Genomic DNA, 25,406 nt, shown 5'->3' on the forward strand with positions numbered 1-25,406 from the left:
GAAATGTAAAACAAAATCAGTATGTGAGGATTTCTCTTTCTGTTTATTATTATTATTATTATTATTATTATTATTATTATTATTATTATTATTATCCTGAAAATAGCTGTTTCTAAAACATCCAAAGCAGGTTAGGGAAAAATACATATTTCTGAAAAATGATAAATAATTGTTAGAAAAACTGCCATCACCTCAATTAAGATATAACAGTTTCTATGAGAAGCAAAACCTAAACAAATTGCTCTTTATCGATTTATTTTATTGTTCCAAACAAAACCTAAAAAATTCCTATTTATTTGTCACTGCCAAACTTGTTCATTTACCTTTTGCAACAGTGCCCAGCTGAGATGCTGAGATGGCATTGATCCAGACATGCATACCACGAGTCTGGATTTAGCAGGTCACTGCATTTTGGTTTCCTGTGACTGCAGAGGAATGCTAAGCCAGCAGAAGCCTTGCTATTAACTAGCTTTTTTAGGTTAACTGTTAGATAGGAGACGCATTTGGTTCATAGTAAATTCATTTAAAAAGCAAAGCACTCTCAAATCCTTCTTTCCTATTGCCTGACATTGGTCTGTCATAAGTCATACATTCTGATTCATCATCAACTTAGAGAAAAAAAAGGAGATAAGAAATCCAGAACTCCTACTTGTCCTGCTTTTATGATTTAGGTAGTTTCATAGAGGTTAGAGGACCCATGTAAAAGAATATATATTTTCTTTTTACAGTAGATAGAATGTCTTAGAAAGTTAATGCCAATATTTGTTCTGTTTTGTACCCTGAAACATCCTGTGCTATTATCCTTGCAAATGGGGGCATACATTAATTAGTAAACTTACCCCTCAACTAACCTTTTTTGTCCCCTTCATTCTGAAGCTGAATTGTTTCTGTTTTTCTTCCTCCCAGTGTACCATAAATGAGGTTACTAATAAGGAAAAGCCTTTACTATGCTTGACTATACTTCATGTCACTGCCACCATCCTACGGGCCTTAATTCAAACCTTGGGCCAGCTTTCCCATTCCATTTTGAAATCTTGTACTATAAACCAGATGCAGTGAGGGTTCCTAGCTCTTCTTTGATGTTGAATTAGCCATAGCTGCTTGGTAGAGAATAGATCAAGGATGTTCCTGACTTATTCTTTCTGAGGTTCCCCGTGCCCTTTCCTGCTCACCTCCCATAGGTTTCACAGACTCATCCCTGAGATAACATGAAGAATGTAACTTCTGTCCAATTTCTTGAAAAATCAGAGAAGATCTCAGCAGCTCTTCATGGTAATATCTGTGTTTAGGAGAGAAGGGGTCAGGAAAAGAATTTGTAACTAAGAGATGATGGTAGAGCAGGTAGCAACCATGACAGAAGAGAAAAAATATCCATTGGAAATTATGCAATTTCTTGGCTAGGGAAATGATAAAAGGAAAATTGTGGATGTCTGTTTCCATCTTTCCTTCCTTTTAATTGTTACCTGTACAGTAGCTTCAGCCTGTGAAATACTACCATATAATGCCTTCATTTGTCTTTGCTACTCATGAAAAATGTTGATCTCAGACAGGATCACTTCAAGGACATCATATGATTTCTTCCTATTTGCTCTGAAAGTGGAAGGCCCTTGAAGATAACCAGGGATTGCTATTGGAAGGAAGGAGGAAGGAAGGAGGAAGAAGGAAGAGAGGAAGGATAGAATTCTTGCTTAGCTGGTGTAAGACAATGCTTTGTGCATTGCAAATATAGAAACTCAAAGTCTTAATATAGGGAAGAGATTGGTTCAAGTCTATTGCCTTGACACAGAATATTGGTCTTTCAGGCAACCCATGTCAGGGTCTGTCAAAATCATGGAGCCCTCATGACTTTCGTGCATCATCCATCTTAAATCATCTGAGGTTGTATCAAAAAGGGGGTTGCATTTTTTCTTGGCTCAAAGCCCTTTCATAGAATCACAGAATCATTTCAGGAAGTTTTGGACATTTATATATACATTTTTTCCAGTATTGTGATTCTGGTGAATCACTTCCATGTGAATCAATATTTCTGTACATGGCTGGTTTTATGGAGGAGACTGTTCATCAGGAACAGTGTTGTTTGCATAGTTAAATGAATTCAAAATTGAATCCTTAACCTATGGACAATACTAGGTCCCTATGGGTCCTTGGACTGTCAAAGAACTATTTTCCTTATTAAGGATGAATAATCAAGGAGTGTGTCCATAGCTACTTCATTTCTTTTCTGTTTAATTCAGAGGCATTTGATCTGTATTCTTTGTCATATTGTGAAGATAGCAATAACTGACTGAAGAGTCATCTTCTGGATAAAACAGAAATAATGTCTTATGTTTCTGTACTTCCCATGCATGTTAACAGCATGGAGACCCTGTTTGTTAGCTGCAGATTTCCTCTCAGTTCTACACACTTTGAGTTAAGTTTCTTGGAAACTTCTCCAGGACTTGCTTTCTGAGTTATGAAGTTATTTTTCCTTCTTCTGTTTCTTAAACTTGGTGTACTGGCTGTCCTGTCCCCCTTGAGTAATGACAAGAATTGATCATTTACATCTTCATCATGGCCTTTTGTATCGTGGTTAACACGTATCATGCTCCCTTGCATCTGTCTGTTGTCAGGGCACAGGTTTTTACGTCTTCATCTAGATCTTTATTTCCAAAAGCCCCTTTTTTGCTCTTTCCATTGCTATTCTAACTCCCATCAGTATATCCCGCTATTTATTTATTTATTATTTATTTATTGCAAAGATGAAGACTCCTAGGGCTGCCAGTTAGATAAAGAACAAAACGAAATCTAGTTTTTAATATATTGACTAGAGGCCACCACCAGAGCTGGGTTGAGAGGTTAAGCCTTTACTGTGCTAGATAAAGCTGTGGAAAACTTTAATGTATGGCCGTGTTGTTACACAGCCTTGTAAATATACTTGGTTGTGTTGTGCCATGACATTGCCATATCCTAAAATAATGCACTTTCTCTGCAGTGCAGCAGTAGCATGGTGTGTGGGGGGTAGATCAACATGATATTACTACACTACTGCTGAGTAACATTGTCATATGGTGGTCATCAGGCAATAAGCCTGCATTATACTCCCACAGTGTAATGCAATGATATCCCCTTGATATTTCCCACTCACAATTAGTGCTGTCATGTGCACAGTCAATAAATCAGGATAAATCAGTAGGATAAATATCTTCTTCATCTACCAGCTAAAGGGACTGGCCCTTTGTCTCAGGCAATAAAAATCTTGGGCTAATTGATCATAGATAATTCATAATGAAGAGCTGTTAAGTAATTGAAGTGTTGTTATATAATAAATCATCACTTCGTTTCACAGCATGTGGTACCATAACATGATGCTTCTTAGGTCCTGTAAATTTTTTATGGTATCTTCTAAGGATGCCTCCTACAAAGGGGCAGACTGAAAAGTGGCAAAAGTATGAGTTTTGCTATGGATTCAGCTCATACAAGTGGAATTAAGTATAAATCATAAGAAACCCACTTATCTATCCCTGAGTTTTCTTTAGAAATTTCAATCCTGATATGATTTTTTTTTTAATTTAATATTTCAAAATCTAAGCCAAGCCCTGAAAGTTAAGTTAGAGTAAGCTATAGTGCTATGACCCATTGCCATCTGTTGCCTGAGAATAAAGTGTATACATTAAATGTCAAGGAACATTTCACTAACATTTGTAAGGGAAGGATATTGTTAGGAAGGTATCTGCGAGATGAATCACAAAGAAGACAGAAAGTCAGACTGTAATCTTAGCTGGTGTAAGACAGAAACTGACTCAGTTGAAAAAAATCTGATTTACACCAATTGAGTATCTGTCATAATATTGTTGCCAGCATCTGAGTTGGAAGTGTGAAGAGAGCAGTGCTGGTGTTAAGGTTACTTATGTTGGAAGCAATGATGAAGTCCACCTGTATGTGGAAGACAGGATGTTGGGCTGGGAAAGACTCATTGAGTCTGGTGTGAAAACAGCAGGAGCTCTGAAAGGTTCACTTCATAGTTAAAGAATAATTGCATCTGTGTTGGGGTAGCATCTTGAATCCAGATCCACATCACTGTCAGCCTGATGTGATTGTTCTTTTAAAGAATGGGAAACCCCATGCAAATCTAGATCTCTGGTTCAAGCATATACGTAGGGATCAAATCCACTCTCAGTTATGGTTGGCAGGTGCACTGAAGTCACATTTAGAGCAGCTGTTATGGAGCAAATCCCATCTTTTCATTTAGCTTTTCTGCACCTTTGACTTTTACTGCACTTACTGCTTTGCCAATTTTATTAATGCACCGTTGCAAATGAAAGCAATGAGAGATTTCAGTTACTTCAGTATGATGAGACACGTTTCAGTGGGTTAGGAGAGAAGTGGAATTAAATCATCTGCTTGGCAGTTGTTTGGTTAAGAGCTGTCTTTGTCTGTTAGTTCCTTTCTTTTAATAATGCATTAAAATTATAGTTCCTATCGGACATTAAAGTTCAGTTTATCCTATATAAAATTATATCTACATCATATCATGGCCCTTATCTTACAAGGAAGCCTCATAATGCTTAGTTTAGTAGAAAACAGTGTATGTCATTTAATTGCTCTTGTAGGGAAATAACATTGATTAAAAGGAGCACATCTGAACCTGAACAGTCTGTAGAAATATTTGCAATCAAAGCATCATTATGATTACAGAAATAACCCATCACTCCAGTATCTGGTCATTACAGCAGAACAGATGTAACAGTCCTTGAAAAACCCTATAACTGAAGCAATGACATTACATCCTGATGCTCATACCTGTGTCCAAGCTTCAGCTTTGTTCAGGTAAAACTCTCACTGAGGTTCATGAGAGTGATACCTGGATAACCAGCAAGTAAACATTAAAATCTTGATCACATAGCAGAAAATGGTAAGCAAGCTCCATGTACCTACTGTAAACTGTGTGTCACAATACATGTCCTGTAATTTATTGTGTTTCCTGTATGTGTTTGTTAGAATATAGGCTGAGGTCTTCTACTCAGGAAATTCTGAAGTTCAGATTGTTATTGGCTTGGTGCATAGGTCGACTTCTGTTTGTTTGGTATAAGACCACAAAGAAATTCTCCTGATGCTTTTAGTGTACTAAGTATGTAGGACAATAGGTGGCCTGAAATCTCCATAACTTGCAGTTAAAGTTGTTTTGGCTAGATAGGTGAATGGCTGAATCGTCCATGGAAACAAAGCTGCTTTCTCATTTGTAAAGCCATTAGTCATAAAAAAAGATGGATGTTCACATGGCAGTACTAACCTTGCAGAAAGTTTTCTCTCTTGAGCATTAACGACTGCAAAATCTGAAAGGATTTTAACCCAGCATTTCCACCCAAGAACTATTATTTCCAACCCTTGCTAAAGGTAGAAGCAACTGCAGTGTTTTGTTGTTTTTTTTTTCAGTGCATTCAGATAAGGAGATCACACAAGAAAACTAAAAAATTCCAATTCAGAGTTAATCTGAGTTACATTTCCTGATTTTCATTGATGTACAATTGTAGGGACCATCAGCTATAGAGGAAGGGAGTAACAGCGAAAGACCATTCTTCACATCAGCTCAATGCTTGTCTGTTTTATTTACTTGAAACTGTGACACGTCCCCACTTGTTGGTGTCTTCCATGTGCTGTGGAAGTCCAAGTGTCTGTAGCCTGAGTACTGACAGCCATCGTGACAAACCAGCCTCTGCTGCAACTGTTCCCCTTCCCCCTGGCAACCTACAGTGGCTGTATTTTGTCTCCTCTCCTTGGGAACTGTCATCATTGTGTACTAGTGATATAGAGTGGGAAGGGCATGAAGGGGGGAGTGAGGTATCTGCATCCTTCCTCCCCACCTCAAGTTTTATGCATGACTGCACCATTGGCTAGTAGTCCCTCCCATAGAAACGTGTGTCACCTGTTTTGGTAGTGTGAGTGTGCAAAGCATCTTCCTGCTTCCCTGTGGCTGGGGCTCAGAAGACACCTAGCGCAAGTATGTGTTTGCTGGAGAAGTCTTCTGAAGCCCCATGGGATCAGGAGGCTGAATTAGCATCCCACATGGGATCAAGTGGGGCTGAAGTGGGGCTGAATTCTCTTTTCCTCTACCTTAACAGGGCATCCCTTTGGAGCTCCTGTGTGGTCCTGCCCCTCCTGGCTCTAACCTGGATGTCTGCAGTTCTGGCAATCACAGATCGGCGGTCAGCGCTCTTCCAGATCCTTTTTGCTGTCTTTGACTCATTGGAAGGCTTTGTCATTGTGATGGTCCATTGTATCCTTAGGAGGGAGGTGAGCAGAATGACACATTCTCTTTTATATAACCAACATACTTCCAACAGAAAATATCTGAAAAATGCCCATTCAGCTTGGTGTCTTTCCTATGAGCTTTTGCCTTCGTGGAGGCAGTGACCAAAAAAAATGACCATACCATTATCAGTCAAAAGGTGGAATGCAAGCAAGAATGAATCAGTGGTTGCTATGCTGAGTGTACTGTGGAATGCAATTTGGAGGACATTTTTAACCTATCACTTCATCCAGCCAAGATATTAGTTTTGACTTGTTGAACATTAATGTTTCCAGAATGTTCACACACCCACAAATACGTAACCATAAGGAAATCAGGTTTTCTTATTTGATTCTAAGAAGAACCTTGCACCAAGGTTAACAGAATGTTTGTATGTTGGCAGTAGCACCTAGACATTTGAGCTAGAAAGTAATGTTAGCAATAAGTGAGAAAACTGAGTAAATTTTCTCTGGCCTCCCTGTGGATATTTAAAATGGTATATATATATATACATATATATATGGTATATATACTTAGAAAAGTATATCAGGGAAGGAAAGGAATAATCTTTTACAAATAACAGAGACGGGGAGCCTTTTTTTTTTTTTTTTCCCTCAACATTAATTTTGTCTTCTTACTGCTCCTTTAAATTAAGTAAAATGGATTAATTCTTTGTGTCAGACCAGTGAAATCAATGGAATTACACTACCAACTTGGCTGAGGCTTCTGTAACTAATTGTATTATGAATATGAGCTTGCTTTTTAGCCACTTGCAGTTTTTTTTCTTCATTCATTTCAGTGAGTTTTGGATCAGATATATATTTCAGCTGATATGGGATCATAATCAGACATTGGAGACACAAATAGAATGATTTATGTAATAGCATCCTTCATAAAAGTAGCGTGAACTACCAAAGCTATATTTGTTGTTGTTGCTGTCAAAAGAATTTGATTTGTTTTGGTACTTCTGTCTGATTCTGACTTGTGCAAATCCATTTGCTCCTTCCTGCAGGTTCAGGATGCTGTGAAGTGCCGAGTAGTAGACCGCCAGGAAGAGGGCAATGGAGACTCTGGGGGGTCATTTCAGAACGGACATGCTCAACTAATGGTAGGAAAAACTACTATCTAGTCTATTATTAAGAGACCTATGGGCATTTTTAACACTTAACTGATAAACAAAGGGCTCTATCCGCCATGCATTTTGCAATAAACACTCTGTTTTCCTTTAAACCTCCACTTGAACAAAAATAGCATAGACTCACTCATAGAAGTCCTATTTCTTTTCATCATAACATTCAAAGACTAGAACTTAAACATTAAGTTTTGCATCCTTTTGGGTGAGATTGTTCTTTTTCCAGAAAAACACAAAGGGAAAATATACCTCTACAGCCTCCCAGATCTTTTCATCTCCATCATACTGCCTCATTCTAGCTGGAGCTGAGATGCAGCAGTTTAATTGATTTAATCACAGTGTTTTGGATCGTAGTCATTATTATAAAGATGCTGTTTCAAGCATATTTGTTTACATTGCTTCACTGGGAATATAGCTTAAGCACTGTAAAGCTCAATTCTTTTGTGTAAATCCTTTACAAACAATCTAGATATGACAGTAGGATAATAAACTGTGAGGAATCATCTTGCATCTCCTCTGCTGTTATGATTTAGATTCTTCAAGAGACATTTGATTTCTAATGTTGGAGTAACAACATCTGGACAGTCACTTTCAGGATGTGAACAAAACATCCAGTTAGTATTAGACCTATATCACAGCCTCATGGGTTTCTGGCAGTCTCTCCTGTCCTAAACTAAGTAGCTTGTGCTTGGATATAAGGTCTTACTTCAAAAGCACAATCTTTAGGTCAAGACTTAAGGGCATTTAGAATCCTATCACATATGATAAATGTTTACGAAAACACATACTTTTTTTCCTACTTAAATGCATAGTCTTCAGGTTTTCAGACTTTGGTTCTTGCTATGCCTTTTAATATGTAGTTAGAAAGTCCCTTGTGTGCCTCATACATTTTCTCCTTCAATAACAGACAATAATATCCTTCAATAAATTAATACACTGAATTATTTTATTCTCCTTCTGTAAGACATGAAATTGTTTCTTTACTCTTCTGTATGCCCTTCAAACTCAGTATCACTTAAAATCGTGAACACTGAATTTGTTATTCTATTGTTACCATCCCAAGAGCTATAATCTGAATTGTCAGATTTTTGTCCCTATATACAACTCTGCTTTTATTTGTTATCAACCACCTTGCACAATTCTGCCAGCTACAAGTTTTTAGCTTTTTTTACTTCTGTACTATTGATAGATGTGTTAAGAAGTAGCAAGCTTACAGTCACGTTCCTCATATCCAAGCACAAAGAACTCCCAAATTTAGACATGAATAATGGCTCACTATTGATATTTTAGAGAGGCACAGTGTTATTTTGTAGTATCTGCATTGTGCTGTAACCAAAAAATCATAGAATCACAGAATCATTATGGTGGGAAAAGTTCTACCGTCCACCTATCCCCAGTATTGCCATGTTCCATAGTATCTCATCTCCATGTTTCTTGAACACCTCCATGATAGTGGCTCAACCATCTCCCTGGGCAGCTTGCTCCAATGCCTGACCACTCTTTCAGTGAAGAAGTTTTTCCTAATATCCAACCTGTACCTTCCTGATGGACCTTGAGGCCATTACCTCTCATTCTATCATTGTTACCCAGGAGAAGAGACTGACTCGTATCCCACCACAACCTCCTTTCAGGGAGTTGTAGAGGGCAATAAGGTCTTCCCTGAGCCTCCTCTTCTCCAGAGTAAACAATCTCAGTTCCCTCAGCTGCACCTCATAAGACTTGTGCTCCTGTCATCTCAACAGCTTTGTTGCCTTTCTCTGAACATGCTCCAGCACCTCGATGCCTTTCTTATAGTGAGAGGTCCAAAGCTGAACATAGTGAACATAGATCTGAGTACAGGGGAAGAATCACCTCCCTGCTGATAAATGGTGGAAAGTGGCTTAACAGTCATCTCCACCAACTCCCTCAGCACCCTTATGTGAATCCCATCTGGCCCCATGGACTTGTGACAGTATAGGTGGAGTAGCAGATCTCTAAGTGTCTCCACCTGAATTGTGAGGGGCTTATTCTTCCCCTGTCCCAGACGCTGAGGATAAATGGTCTGACTATTTATGACAGATGTAAAGAAGGCATTAAGAACATTGGCCTTTTCCTTATCCTCAGTGATCACGTTTCCCACCACATCCAGAAAAGGATAAAAATTCTCCTTGGCCCTTGTATATTTGTAAAAAAGAATGTTGTCTTTTACTACAGTGGCCAGGTTGAGTTCAGTTATCTTTCTTATTGCTTGAGCTAGTGCAGGTTGTTCAGTTGCATTTTTTCCTGGAAGTTTGTCATCAAAATGTGATGCCATTTTTCTGTGTCATCCCACTTGTCCATTTTAATATTGGTCTGATGTTATTTATCTTCTATTCCCATCAAATTCATTTTATGTTCCAAAAAAAAAAAAAAAAAAAAAAAAAAAAAAAAAAAAAAAAAAAAAGGCAAATAAATAAGCATTAAAAAGCCTGAGATAATTTCGTTACCATCTCTTCTGAAAGTATTGTATTCCAGCCTGATAATATTGAAATTTTTATACCTTGTGGGTAGCTTTCTACAGATCTTTTCTGCTGATGGAGGAGAATCCACTTAGACTAAGTGCAAGACAGATCAATACAGGAATCTGTCCCCACTTCATTAGGAATGTGCACAAAATTTGGCAACTCAGGAATTAGGTTTTGGATGAGAAGAACCCAACTGAAAAGCAGTGTTAGAACCAGTGTATAAGTTTTGAGAGCCACAATTGGAAAAAATAACACTCTTTGACTTGTTTCAGAGACTAAGCAAAAAATCTCTCCTTCACTCTTCCAGCACGGATTGTGTCTGATTCTTGAATTAAAGCACTTTTTGCATTTTCCAGATGGTTTTCTTTTCCTCACCACCTCCTTTTGATCAAATCTTCTGTGTTCTCTGTCTTTCAGACCGATTTTGAGAAGGATGTGGATATGGCTTGTAGATCAGGTGAGCACATCACAGGTGAGAATCAACAAGTGACCTGGTTTGGGGATTGAACTAGGCCATTTTTTTTTCCTTTCTACTTTATTTGTGTGTGTCATAGTGGCTTGCATGTGCATGTGTGGGCTGCCCTTACTCTCAACCCTGGCTGAAAGAAAGCTGTTCCCCTAATTTTCCCCTATACATTGCCTGTCATATTCCCCCACAGATCTCTTGACCATGTAGCTAAGATCAAAACTTAGCTCTGAAGTACTACTTCTTACCCATGGTCCATGTAGCACAGTGGCAGAGAAGAGAATCAAGGAAGAAGATGTGGGTTCCATCTCTTCCTGCTATGATCCTTCTTTGCTTTAGCAACTCTTGACCAAGGCCAGCCTCAGACAACTCTACCTATGCTCAGAAGGTGTTTCTGAGGTCAGGAACCTGGAGAGCCTTCCCAACATTCCCCCTGGCCCCATGCACACCTCTGGTACAGTTATAAGCTGCCTGTAAGTATGGAGATGAGTCAGGTCTCTCTTCTTTTGCCTGCGCTTTTCTCCTGTGTGTTCAACCAGACACATTCTTTTTGATTCTGAAGACCTGCATGGGCAGACTGTCCCTTTCTCCAGCAAATGGCTTTTCTCCCATGCCCATAGGGGTGTCTGCATCTTCTGAAGTCTCCTTTGCTGTCTGTTTGTCTTTGCAGGATTTGTCCTATCCTGCTCCTGGCACGCCTGAGCATTTGGATGAGATTTTGCATTGCTATTGTTATTTTTCCCTTTGGTAGATATTTAGGTTTTCATTTACCTTCCCAGACTTCTCTGTTTTCCCAAGCAAGAGAAATACCAGCTCGCTTGGTATTTGCATATAATTCACATCTTCCAAACCAGGATCTTCCCTAGCCAAGGAGAGTACATACCGTGTGTGCAGTTCTCATCTTGAGAAACTTTATTAAATTCCTCTGTATTGCGCTCTTTATTGCTCTTTTTTCCTTTCTTTTTTCCTTTTCTCTTTCTTCCTTTTTTCCTTTCCTGTTTTTTTTCTTTTTTTTCCTTTCTTCCATTCCTTTCCTCCCTCCCTTCCCCCTTCCTCCCTCCCTCTTTTCTTTCCTTCCTTCCTCCTTCCCTCCCTCTCTCCCTTCTTTCTCTCTTTCTCTATATCTAGCTATACATCCCTTTCATTTATCTTTTTCTTTATCTAATCCATCATTTATTTATCTGCTTCTAATGTATTTATCTTGTATCTCTCCATATTTATCTTGCAATCACTTATTTAGCTCTGTCCTCAGCTGTCTGTCTTGCTGTACCTGTTATTTATGTATTTCTATCTCTGTCAGCATTTATCCTTGTCGTTGTGTTTCTGTGTATTGTCTATCACTGTCACTATCATTTATCTATGTAATATCTATCTATATCTTATTTATCTTCTTCTTTCTTTCTCGCAGCCTCACTCCCTCTTCCTGTGCCTATCATAGCCACAGTGTATTTATCTCACTTATCACTGTGATATCTTATTTCATGGTCTCTTTCTGTCCATTTATCTTTTTTTTTTCAGGGTCGCTCCATTTTTTTTCTCTATTTCTCTGTCTCATACTCCCTAATTGTATTTCTAGCTGACTCTCTCATCTCATTTATCTTCCTCCCTTTCTGACACTGAAGACTTTGGTTCCAAAATGCCATGTGCAAAAGGCATGCTCATGAGACCAGATAGGATTTGAATGCATACTCAGCCCATTTTGTGCTGAAAACCAAGGCAGGCTCCATACTCCTACAATACAGGAGCCTTTCTTGAAGAGTTTCTAGCTTCCACATTGAGCTTCCCAGACAAAAGGCAGAAGACCCTTGATGAACAGCTCACTAACAACCTGGTCTCCCTTCCTTTGCTCCCTCCCTTACAGCCGTACAGTTTGATTGTTTGTTGATGTCTTCCTGAAGAGATAATCATCCTCTGATAAAGTGCTATTAGTTTGCATCAAACTAACTAATTAGTATCAGTCATTATATTGGAGACCTCTCTATGTGGTTCATCAATGGAATTTTTATGCAATCTGTTCTTTGAATAATTAAACATATAAATAAACCCATTGGTTCTTGGCTGTAGCTTGCCCTGGAATCATCAACTCTCAAACTCTTTGTGCTCACCCAGCACCCACTACTCCCAGTTTCAGTTGGTAGAAAAATGAGTATTCCCTCAGTCCCATGAAATTCCTCTGCCATGTGCTGCCTCTGCCATAAAATAGAGGTCTCTTGATTATCCCAAAGATGTTAGCTCCACTGGAAAAATAAAGTGGTAAAAAGTGGTAAATAAAGTGGTAAAAAGATCTCAACATTTCTTTTCTGAGATGGGAGAAAGAGAAACATGCATTTATTTCTCCTTTCCTGAGCTAAATCATTGGGTAAGTATCCTTCAGTGCCACACCATTTTGCCCCTGCCCCACAGTCAGTGTTTTCCATCCCCTGGAGAAATGAAAGCTTGTGTCATAATCTTCTTAAGGTCTTTGTTGAAGCCTGAAATCAACTGAGAAATAGACTCCTGTTAGAAGTGAATAAGATGTTTTGCTGAAGACAGCATTGTGTGGATATGAGTGTCTGTGAGTCTTGTATGTACCTCCTATGTGGCATGTTCACTTCATCCTCAGATAAAGGTTTTTCTCTCCTACTTAGGAGTATTCATAGCACTCCTTTTTGTCCTGTAGGCACACTGAGTAACACCAAATAACTATATCTCACAAAGGATTGGCATAATGATTGGAATGTAGGCTTTCTGGAGAGTTAATCAGAAACTGATAACAAAATGTGGTGTATTGTGCAATATCAAAGCTAATCCTGAAGGTGTTCATGGGAAAAGATTAGCCTGAAGAATTTGAGCAAATTAAAACAAACAAATAAATAAAAGAAGACATTTGAAATTGTTGATAATGCTGCATTTCAGCTATTTTCTAAAACAAAATCTTTTTTGACATAAGATCAATCTTAAAATATATACTGCTTCTGTGTAGGCTAGTATCTTACTTGTATGTGATGCTTACTAAGTACTATATATATATATATATACAGACACACATGTAATGCATATAATTTCTCTTCGAGATAATGTTATTGTATGATAATACGTTTTAGTGCAGTTTGGAGTTCTGGCCGTGATTGGATTGAGAAATTCTTAAAGCAGATTCTCTCAAAATGAGGATATTTTTTTTTCCTCACTGGCTTTATATTTGTGTTCAGTATCCTGGACTAAAAGGAAATATATATATATATATGAAACTGGTTTGCTGCTATAGCCTCATTCTGAGAGGTCCCAGGGAACATGCCAGCATGGTGTGACTGCAGTAGGTGTATTGATGTATTAACCAAAGCTAAGATGCAGTGCTGAGGATACTTGTCTGTCTCTCTAGTGCTGAATAAAGACATCACAGCCTGCAGGACCTCAACCATCACAGGAACGCTGAAGCGCCCATCACTACAGGATGAAGAGAAATTGAAGCTCAATCATCAGAAGGGGTCATCAAACTTTAACAGTCTTCCAGCCAATGTGTCCAAGTTGCATCTTCAGGGCTCCCCACACTACCTGGGGGCCATCAACCTGAATGAGTTCAGCAATCACAGTCTCACTCTCAAGAAGGACAAGAATCAACCACCCAAGTCTATCTACATCTGTGACGGGGACATCTTCAAGAAGTTGGACTCAGAACTCTCCCGGGCACAAGAACAAACACTGGACACCAGCTATGTCATTCTGCCTACCAATACATCTACCTTACGGGCCAAACCACCCAAGGATGAGAGCAAATACAGCATCAATATAGACCAGATGCCCCAGACACGGCTGATCCACCTCAGTATGGCTACCGACCCAGGTTTTGTTGTCAAAAGTCCTCCACGGGAACCTGTGACCATGACTTGCAGTGAGGTGCAAGGTTCTCCCATGATACAACAGCAGCAGCAGCTGCCTCCACAGAATATCCCCAGCGAGTCACAGATTCCCAACAGCCTGTGTGACACAGGTGACTCAGGGAACTCAGGTGTGGTGTCCAAGAGTGAGACCGTCTCCACTCTCTCCATGAGCTCCTTGGAGGTGAGCATGGAAATTCCATTGCTGTTCCTAGCCCTTAATGTTCCCTGCCCTCGATACTGGCCACAGCAGATGTTTCAAGAGAGGATTGTTGGGCCAGATGTAGCTCACTATGTAGTGCCAGAATTATATTACTGTGAGGAAACCCTTGCAGGTGATACCATTTCATAATTCTGTTTTAAGAATCCCTCATTACTTCTACTACTTGCATCTTTTGCAATGCAATGCAAATTAAGATCAAAACTTTGGCTTGTCTAAAGCGGTTCATTTTAGGGCAAAGCACATGACATGCATTACCTTTTCTCCATCTATCTGTCCTCTTTTGTATGCCATTTTGGTCATTTTGGTTGTGACAAAGATAGGGAATTTCTCTTGATTGCAAATATATCATAGAATCATCACAGAGTGACTTGGGTGGGAAGGAACCTCAAAGATCATCTAGATCCAACTCCCCTGCCATGGACAGAGTAGCCAAACAATCAGGCACTAGATCAGGTTGTCCATGGCCCTATCCAACCTGGCATATCCTTAAGATATGACCCACAACTTTCTTTGCATCAAAAGGATGTCAGAGGTTTGGTAGAAGAGCAGCCCTCTGCTTCTGACCTGAGATAACTCAATACATATATTAGCACTTCTCCCTAGTCTGTACATCTCACACTGATGTCTGTCCTAGCTTTTGCGTTTCTCAGCACCTGGTCCTTTTCTTGCCTGTTATCAGAGAGAAGTCTTGGCCATTGCTGCAAAAATTTCAGTCTTTACTGACTGATGGTCAGAAGCTCTGCTAGATCTCCTGGCTGAGCCTTTTTATTTCCTTTCCATTCTGTAAACTACCTGCAGGATCATAACTAGGACAGGAGTCTAAATTAGCCAGAATTCCATATTCAGCCTTCCTTGGGTTTTAGTGTTTTTGTGAGTGATCCTTCCTATTGGCTGGCACTTTCCATCAAGACGAGCCAGAGAAACACTTTAATGGTAGAAGAACATGTAAAAAAAGAAGAATCCTCTCTCGTTCATCTGCTGTGTAGTTCAGTCTGTGCTCATCAGTCCTTTACTAACCTTCAACACCCTCTTTTTCCTTTGAATCCCCAGAGACGGAAATCACGGTATGCAGAACTAGATTTTGAGGTGAGTACATTAATTTTTGAATATGTTTCTTGAAGGGTAGGGAGAGAAAGAGAAATGCAGCTTCATTTTCTTGCTACCGCCTTTGTTGGAATGCAGCCTTTGCCAAAGAGGTTGGGATATGGTGGGCAGAAAGAGTTATGCTGGCTGTTTAATAAGGCTTACCCTGTGCAGCTAAACAAATGAGTAAATTATATTGACTCACTCTTAATTTATGAAGCCATTGACTTTGTATAAGCACTTTTAAATGAAGACCTCATGTCAGAGCGCACAAAACTTGTAGCATCTCTTCTGCAAACAAGCTAGTGGAAAAGTGCTACAGGTGGCTGCATTGTGCTCCTATTTGGGAAACACAAGTACATCCTTTGCTTGGTGACCTAAAATGCAGAATTTTGTGCCAAAACTCTGTTGCATTAACAGAAAGGCAAGTAATATGTCCACACTGTTACAAACCATGATCAAACCTGGGTTTTCAAACTTATTAATGAACATCACAGAATTTGCCTGGGAGAATCAAGGAATCATTGAGTCATTTCAGTTGGAAGGGACCCTTAAAGGCCATCTAGTTCAACTCCCCTGTAATGAACAGAAACACCTACAACCAGATCAGGTTGCTCAGAGCCCAGTCCAGCCTGACCTTGAATGTCTCCAGAGATCTACCACCTCTCTGGGCAGCATGTTCCAGTATTTCACTACCCTTATTGTAAAAAATATTTTCCTTACATCTAGTCTATACTAAGGGAAATGCCTGTATTCACACTGAAAGGATGGAGTGGAAAGCTTTGAAAGAGAGTCTATGGGGCTACTGGGAGCTGGTGCAGAACTTCATCAAATCATGGCATCCTTGATGGCAGACCATGTCTTCCCTTAAAAGCTGATGCTTTATTCTAAAGTGAAGTCACACTGATGGCCCAAGAGGCCAGAATCACTTCAGAGCTCAAGACTGGGAGCTTGTTCTGAAATTGAGTTACAGTAGGTGCATGTGAGCTGATTCATTTGTGTGCTGATTCTCAATTATATCAGCTACTTTCTTCAATTATAGACTGCTTGGCACAGCACAAGTAAGCAGTCTTCACCATGCACTTAAACGCAAAGGGGAGCCCTTATAGAAATATTTCCTTCATCTCCTGGTCAGTAGAAAGTAAAATACAGCCAGCCCAAATTATGAAGAAAAGGAAAATGTGAAGTAACTGCTGATAGAACTTATTGAGCCTAAATCCTACACATTCAGATAAGCTCTGAATGTTTGCCTAGGAGGCATGCTCCCAACAGACCAGGCATAGGGTCTGCAGTCAGTTAAGAAAGGTAACAGAGCTTTCTGAGTCAAGCTGGTAGAGCAGTGTATAAAGTTTGCAACAGAAACAGCTGGCATTTTTAATTTCAGGACAACCACAAGTTCAAAAACTAAACTTCTTCACTTTCTCCCACCATCTTATCCTGAAATTAAAGACAGTGTTGCATGGGGTCCTCAGAGAATTTTGGAGCTGCTTTAGGGAAGCTGGATTTATTCTGCAGTGAGATAGACCCAGGTTTTAACAATGTACATTGTTTTGAGAGGGGAAAATGTTGATTTTGTACAGCTGGATAGGCTTTGCTGATCTGTGGTCCTTGCATTTTCTTCAGAAAATCATGCACACAAGAAAACGTCACCAAGACATGTTCCAAGATCTGAACAGAAAACTTCAGCACGCAGAGAAGGAGAAGGAGTCTCCAACAACGGACAGCAAGGTTAGTCATTCACCTCTAGAACCATCTCCTCCCGGAGACACACTAGTGCCAGCAGGAGCATGGGAACATTTAGGAACCCTTGCTGAATGCCTTACCTTGAGTTTTGTGTATGTTGCAACAAACATATGCACTACATTGGACATGGAGAGTGACAAAGGTACCACTAGATTATCTACAGTGATTATCGTCCCAGATGAAAAAAAATCTTTCCTCATGTCTGTTCATTATTTATGGAGTCTGTTTTCTTACCTATGTCTGTTTCCCATGTTTGTGCCAATTCTTTGCTGCTAGGCTTTGTAGGGATGAAGTAAGGAAGGCCAAGGCCTGACTGGAATTGAACGTGGGAAGGGGCTCAAAGAAGTATGAGAAAGGCTTCAATAGGTACATAAGCTGGAAATGGAAAGTCCAGGAGAATGTATTTCCTCCTAGTGATAAATGCACGTAGGCTGGTAACTACAGTCAAGGAGAAGGCTTGTACTCAACTTTTTGCCTCAGTCTTCACTAGCAACTGCTTTACACACAGCCCTTAAGTTCAGAAGGTGGGAACTAGCAGAGCAATGCCCCTCCCACTGTAAGCAAAGATCAGGTTTACAATTGCCTGAGGAAAGTGAATGTCCTTAAGTCTATGGGTCCCCACAAGATACACCCCAGAGTCCTGAAGGAATTGTTTGATGTAGTTGCCAAACCACTCTCAATTATATTTGAAAAGTCATGGTGGTCAGGTGAAGTCCCCAGTGACTGGAAAAAAGGCATTGTCACACCCATTTTTAAGAGTAGAAAGGATGACCCAGGGAACTACCAGCCTGTCAGCCTTATCTCTGTGCAGGGGAAGATCATGGAGCAGATCCTCCTGGAAGCTATGCTAAGGAACATGGAAGAGAGGGAGGTGATATGGGATAATCAGCATGGCTTCACCGTGTTTGAAAAATGCAGGCTGAGGGAAAGATTTTGCAGCTTTTCAGAGGGATTGGTACTAGAACAGATGTCTACAGCCTGAGAATTTAGTGATGTGGATAACAAAGATAAGGAAGGACAGTCTGATGTCACCTCCCTGATGTCTCAGCACATTAGGATAAGAAATGAAATTTGGGTTCTGCCCTCTCTCAAAGAAAGGAACAAGGTGAGTTGTTAGAACATTATTGGTCATATTGGCAAGTAAAGGATACAGGAGACATAGACCTTCAGCATGGCCAAGAAGGCACCGGTGGGGCTTATTTTGGTGGTATTCTTGTCGCAGGACTAGTGTGCAGAATAACTGAGGAAGAGATTTAGTCTGATTCTCTGTGGAAGTAGAGCCTTTCAGAGCTTTTGGGTGACATCGAGGTCTCACAGCATAGATGTGCTGAGCTCTGGATATGTGTTCCCAGCAAATCCTACTTTTATTGCACTTGGCAAGGTGTCATTATGGGCTGTCCAGCGTTACAGAATAGAAATAGTAAATCTAGCAGAGAGATTCAGACAAAGAAGCCTATGTTGCCCTAAAATGCCAAAGCATCTCCCTGAATTTTTTATCTGTTCTTTTTTTTTACTTAGGTATGCCTCATTTGTAAAAAGCTAAATACCATGTAAAAGCTAATCTGTGGTATGTTCGCAGGAGAGTTTTATAGGTTGAGATGTTTGGGGTATTTCAGAGATGTATCTGAATCTGTCTAGAATTTAAGTTGCCAGAGTCAGCAACAAAGAGCTTTGAACTGTTGGAAAGCTGGGAAGGTGACCTTTGTATATTGACTGAGTCTTATTCTTTGGATGTTATCTTGGAGGGGGAGCTTGCAAAGATCAGTATTTGTAAGTTGGTAGTGGGTATTGGTTTAGTAATAGGCAGTGCAGTACATAGGAAAAATAAATATCTTTCTTCTTCACTCCTTCTTCTGCTATTTGCTGCTAGGGACCCCAGTAGAAATTGTGTCTTCTTCATCTTGCCCTAGGAAACCAAACTGACTAACTAAGGATTAAACCAACAACGAAAGAAATGTTTTTGTTTTATGTGTGCCTGTGTTATAAAATGATGGAGCATTTCTTCTGGTGGAAGTGATAAAGCTAGTGTTAGCATAAGTCTGGCTTTTGTTTTGTACTGAAAAGCACCATGGACAAGTCCCAGGCCTTTCCATAACACCTGACTCCAAACACATTCCTGCACCAGCAGGAAACTCCTTGCCTTCTGGGCATGAATAAGTTAATAAGGATCCTAGGACACCTTTAAACCCTTTCACACATAGCAGCATAGAGCAGAAGGGACCTGTACTATCTCCAGGCAATCAATCTGCCTGCATTGCTGTATCTTTGATTTCACTTTTGACTAAGTATTCACAAAGTCAAGCTACCACATCTCACTCCAGCCCTGGCAATTTTCCAGCCTATCCTGGCAGCATATCCCATTGTCTTAGGTAAGTCTTTTCCAAGACATGAAGCTTTTCCCTATCATCTTGTAATTCATCTCTTCTCCTTCAGCTCCAAGGTCAGAAAGCTGTTGCTGAGACTTAGACTAAATGTCTACATAGGAGAAGCTGCATTCAAAAACTCTGACGGTGCTGACCCTATTTAGGGGTTAGTTTGATTTTTATTTTTGATGTAAATGATAGTACTTAAGCACATAGGCCAAAACTGATCGTTCCATTGTATTAGACACATTTCAGCTTAATTATCACAATGGAAGAAAGCACCAGCAGAAGAATGGGAGTAAGAGGAACAACAAAACTTGTGTCTCTTTAGGAAGAAGGATTGAAAATTCAACCATCACATGTGTTTACTGTCAAGAATTTCTCCAACTTCAGTTGTAAAACATGATTTTTAGCAGAGATCTGAAGATTTGTACTAACGCATACATTCTTCCTTCCTCTCCAAGTACAATGACATGTTTAAACTTTGGATAAGTGGCATGGCAGTGTACACTTCAAAGATAAAGAAGGCTGCCCTTTACCCAACATCTCAAAATAGTTACTGGCAGACCTGAGAACATTATTAGGGCCTCCTACACATTTGAGCTGTTTAGCTTTTCAGCTTTACAGCGTCAATTTCTGAAAGGTATTACTGAGCTGAGAATGACCCAAGCCCAATTAGAGACAGCCCTGACATATGTCTCTGGGCTTGTTTCTCTTCCTAAAGACATGGAGGCAGGTGTGGGGAAGAATTTTGCTTTCCCCTCATGCAGCAGCCTTACAGAGCAAAAGGGTGGAAAATCTCTTTTCTACATTGAGGAGGCAAAAAGGGATGCAGAAGGCTCTGCTCTTCCGGGTGAGGATGGGGAGACAACAGCCCCATTGTCAGGTACAACTGAAAGAGAAACAGCCTTACACCATCAGAGTATCCCATCCTACAGGATGTTGATGTTATTGCCTATAGCTAACTTTTCAGTGAAAGGGAATGGTAATATAAAAATATTAGCACAGCGACATACAGCAAGATCTGATGACTACAAGTTGAGAAGTTGGATGTTTGATACTTTAATAGACCTCTGTACGACCTTACGATGGGCTACATTCCATTTCATCTCTAGGGTCGCTAGGAAGATGAGGATGTGTTTGTCCTAATTCAAATGGAAGTGGCAGGGTTGCTGACAAGACTCCTTTACTCCTGTTAAGCTGTACTTTGGGATAGATTACCTCTGTCCCCATAAGGGACTTTGACTCAAGAACATCTGGATTTACTTGCTCATCTTCCTCTCAGCTGACTTGCAGCCATCTTATGTACGGATTTTGAATACTGTTGCTCTTCCAGTTTACCCTGGACCAAGCTGAGTACTGTGTAGACTCTGAGCAGACAATCAATGAGCCATTACTGTTGAAGCAGTAGAGGCTTGAATATTTATCCTTTAGCCAACTTATTTGTAGCCAGGAAGCATGGAGGGGACCAAAAGTTTGGAGGCAAGCAAAGCAAGATTGGGATCATAGCAAAACAGCCTCCTATGCCACACATCCTGAGTTACTTAGATAATTATAAGTGCTCTCAGCACCTGGGATCCCCTAAGCTTTCACTTTTAACACTGAAATGAGTCTTAAAATTAGTTCTGAACAACAGTGCTGTTACTCAGTTAGTGCTGGTGGGATGGGCACATCCTGTAGGATTGAAACTCAACCATCCTAAGTTCATCCAAGCCATGAGGATCATAGGTATCCCTTTGTAACAGCTTTAAGGTGTAGTTTTCCTCCCAAAAAGGTGCATGTTAAAGTGTTAGGTTAGTACTTCCTAATTGCTCCCATCACTTCGAGTTGTGCTTTAGTCACCTGATTGCTAAAACTGTAAATCCCCTTGCTCACAATCTTGATGCAAGTTTATTTCTCAGTTTAAAAATCTACCCTTCACCTGAGAGTCTCTTGGCAGTTTTTTCCCTTCTTTCCCATATATGCATGTGTTTCCCGTGGTCTATATTAGTTCAGCTGAGAACCATTCACATTAAAGGAAGACGTTAGCTAGTTTCAAACTGCTGTGTACTAAATGGGAAAGATTTTCCTGCACAGATCTGTATTGTCAGGGTAAAACGTATTCTCCCTGTGAGTTAATTGCTAAAGAGATCCCAGCACTTGGCATGGACGTCAGGCAGGGTCCCCATGCTCTACAACTGTATGGCATGAAAGCAGAGGCTTTGTAGCCTCCAAGGTAAGCCAGGGCTTTGTTTCTTCTGTGCTTAATGCCAGCTTTGAAAATGATGGAAGTGCCCCTCCTGCCTTCCTCCTTGGCAGGAGCCCTTTGATCCAGTTCCACGACAGAAGTTTGAATCACATACATACTCCTCTCTCCTTCCCAGCATCTGGCTTTGCTTTTGTTTCAAACAGCAGATCTTTATTTGTGCAGAGGTCAGCAAAAGCCACACTTAACAATGCTTGGCAAATTTCACTGCCCAGCCTGTTCTTTCCTATTAGCTGCTTTCGGCAGCTAAAAAGGCTTTTGCTTTGGCTGTAACCCTGTCCTGGACTTCACATAAAAGCTCTGGACTCATTCTATAATTCAGCTCTCAGCTCAGCTTTGAAATCCAGTCCCAACTCTCTGGTGGTCCTGGACCAACACTTGCTCCAAAAGTGGAAAAATATATGCACCCCTTTTTTTAATGCCGTTCTATGACATTTCCTTGTTTTCTTCTCTACTACCACTTCTACAATATTTTCTTCTTCACGTTCTTAGCTTGCCCTTTCAAACACCTGTGGGATGTGCCGCCCATCCCACCAGAACTTGCTTTGGCATCTAACAGAGTAACAAGAAAAAAGGACTATTGATCAGCACTGTAGCTCATTGCTATTCGGAGCTGTGTGTCTCCCTGGCATGCTCTGCTGCTTAGCACAATTAATTCCCTTGCTTGATGGCTACCTGCACTTTTTTTTTCTTCTTTTTTTGGGTGCTGGCTCACTAGCTGGCAGCTCTGCTCCTGGATGGGAAAATACAGCTTCTCTCTATGGGAACCTCTTTGCATGGGCTGAGGTTCAGATGGTGGTGGTTGTGTCAAACATAGGCTTGTTCTTCACTGAGGAATCTGAATATTGAGTGCCTATGTCCTTCTGCAAGAGAAGCCCTGATTAAGGGTAGCGCGCCTCCCCTGTGACATGTGGTTAATACACTGCATTTTTAAACGCCTACGTAATTGACAACTAATAAAAGATGAATTATAGTAACAGTTATAGGGAGGAATGCTACATAAAGCATAATAACTACTACTGTAAATTTTGTTATGAAAGTTATGTCAGATTTTCTTTCATTCAGCCATAAACCATCTGTCAGCTACCGTGTGTCCCATGTACCAGCATTCAGCTGTTCACCTCCTTCATCCAAAAACTATGTCCCAATATCTGGCACCAACATTTCTTATTCCACGTATCTTCTTTGATCACAGTCAATTTCTGCCTTGTCTTTTGTTGCAAACCTGGTATTGGCTACTCCAAAAACATGCAGTGCCCACCAGCAGGTTGCGGCTCCTGGTTATAAAGACTGGTTAAGCAATGGAATCTCTAAGGAATCATGCTTTGGGTGCTGTTGGTACCCTCATGGCATTCCTACATGTCCCTGTGAGGTGTGAAAGAACCTTTTAATGATTTCAGTGTTTTTGGGGAGCACTCAGTTGCCCATGTTCACTAATGGCTTCCTCAGTACAGCAATAGGATGATCTGTTAACTGTGTAGATTGGTAGTGAGAATAGCCTAGGGAACATCCCATTCATGTTGGTGGGATGACTGGCTTTCTCTACAGCCTTCAAACAGGGAGCTCTTTATGAGCCTATGGAAGGAGCTTGTTAGGCTCTGCAACAGAGATCTTAAGGCTCCGATCATATCTCACTAGACTGGCTCAATGCAACCCCTGTAGGTTAGACCGTCTGAACTTCAGATGATACAGAAGCAGAATCCATACTTTGATACCTCAGTGAGTGCATATTTCAAGTTCTTTAATTGATTTCCGTGAATTCAAATTAAAAACACACATTACTGCTTCTTCTTCCCTAAATGAAATTCTAAATTAAGTGAGCCAGTTCCTTCTAGTTTGCTTTTCTGTTTAATCAGCCACAACATAAACTATTGTCTTTGGAGGTCTGTATTATAAGAAGAAGTAATTGCAGCTACAACTTGTTTCAAACAAAGAAAGGGAAATTTATCATTCTGTTAGAAAAACAAGACAGCTTTCCCATTTTCTAATCACTTTTCATCGACATTCATCCAGAGATGGATTAGACAGCATGAACCACATTAGTCTTTCAGATTCCCTGCTATACGCTCTGAATAACTTCATTCCAGTCCTGGAGTCATCAGTGTCATGGGGAGAGACCATTTGGGTCACGAAATATCCTTCAAGTTGACACTAGAGGCGATGAACACAGCATGGAAGTATCTGCTTCTAGGGGAGTTATCTCAGAATGCTCTGTAGAAAATACTGAGTTCCTTCTCGGGTCATTCAGGGTAGCCATAAAATTTGGGAATTAATTAATTAATTTTTAATTAATTAATGAAACAGAAAGGCAAAGAAAAAGGAAACAAAGAAAGAAAAGAAAAAATAAGAGGATCTACAGCTTAGAAGCTTGCACGTTTCACTGTGATAATGATTCGTTTGTCCCATATGTCAGATTTTACCCCATCTCAGGCATTCCCTCCCTTTCCCAGTCCCTCATTCAAAGCACTGTGCTCTGCCATCCTGGCACCAGCCAGGAACCGATAAAAATTTTCCCCTCCTCTGTGCTCAGAAGCTCCTGGGCTATGTCAAGCCAGAGTAATGGTTCTGTCTCACTGAGTTACTGGCAGAGCAGGCTCTGCTGCTTTCAGCTCCTGTCTCAGCCCCATTCCTGGCTGTCACCAAGGCACCAAGCCTTGGCCCAGCACCAGTGCCTTTAACAGACAGATTACCCAACCACCTCTTTCATTTTTGTTCTTTTCTGTGCATAGCTCAGTTTTCCCCCTACCCACGTGGGCAACTAAGACCCCCCAGCATGGCTGGAGGACAATGCCACGTGAAGCATGATCCCAGAGGTATTTCTGTATATGACTGAGATGCAATAAAAACCACTTCAATATGGAGGGAAAGAAAGAAAAGGAGCTTTTCCCGGGGGCCTAGTAACAATTCCCAGAGTGTCTCATGCCAAGAGGGGAAGACTTTCTTTAGACTGCTAGCATACTTGCCAGAGCTCAGCCTGGCATATGGCACTTAACCTGTTTGGTTCATAGAATCATAAAACCATTAATGTTGGAAAAGACCTCTGAGATCATCTAGGCCAACCAATACTGCCCTCTAAACCATGTCCCTCAGTGGCACGTCTCTACATTTCTTGAGCTCCTTCAGGAACAGTGACTAAACCACTTCACTGGATAGCCTGTTCCAGTGCGTGACCTAAATCTGAGTTTTCAGATGTTTTTCCTAATATCCAACCTGAACCTCCCCTGGCACATCGCAAAGCCATTTCCTCTTGTCCTATCTCATCCTACTTCTTACAAATGCAGTCTTTCTGTACTGGTGCAGAGACATGGCCATATACTCTGCTCTAGGGGATGCTGGTGAATGGTAAGGACTTGATGAGCCATATGGATCCCTTCCAACCTGAGGTATTCTATGGTAGTGGATAGCTGATGCATCCCACCTTCACTTACAGCATTATGAGAAAAGTCTCATTCATTTATGAGAAGTGAGAAGCTAAATCTCCTGAGATTCCACTTCATTTTCTTGCTTTAAGTTGACTTTGAAATCAATAAATTCATAATTACTAGACAG

General features: G+C 40.4%; 1 protein-coding gene across 9 annotated transcripts in view; it reads left to right on the forward strand.

Moving 5' to 3' along the window:
- The window catches only part of ADGRB1 (adhesion G protein-coupled receptor B1), a 264,284-nt gene that overhangs the window by 233,452 nt on the left and 5,426 nt on the right, over positions 1-25,406 (forward strand). For 8 of the 9 annotated variants that reach the window (XM_015856456.2, XM_015856460.2, XM_015856457.2 and 5 more), the window contains 6 exons: positions 6,099-6,270; positions 7,278-7,373; positions 10,298-10,352; positions 13,705-14,384; positions 15,474-15,509; positions 17,130-17,234. In XM_015856456.2, the coding sequence (XP_015711942.1) occupies positions 6,099-6,270; positions 7,278-7,373; positions 10,298-10,352; positions 13,705-14,384; positions 15,474-15,509; positions 17,130-17,234 (1,144 nt within the window). The remainder of the gene's footprint in view (positions 1-6,098; positions 6,271-7,277; positions 7,374-10,297; positions 10,353-13,704; positions 14,385-15,473; positions 15,510-17,129; positions 17,235-25,406) is intronic. The other variant, XM_015856458.2, reaches the window with a different exon arrangement.

The sequence above is a fragment of the Coturnix japonica genome, chromosome 2 (genome assembly GCF_001577835.2).
Source record: "Coturnix japonica isolate 7356 chromosome 2, Coturnix japonica 2.1, whole genome shotgun sequence".
In the NCBI taxonomy this organism is placed as follows: Eukaryota; Metazoa; Chordata; class Aves; order Galliformes; family Phasianidae; genus Coturnix; species Coturnix japonica.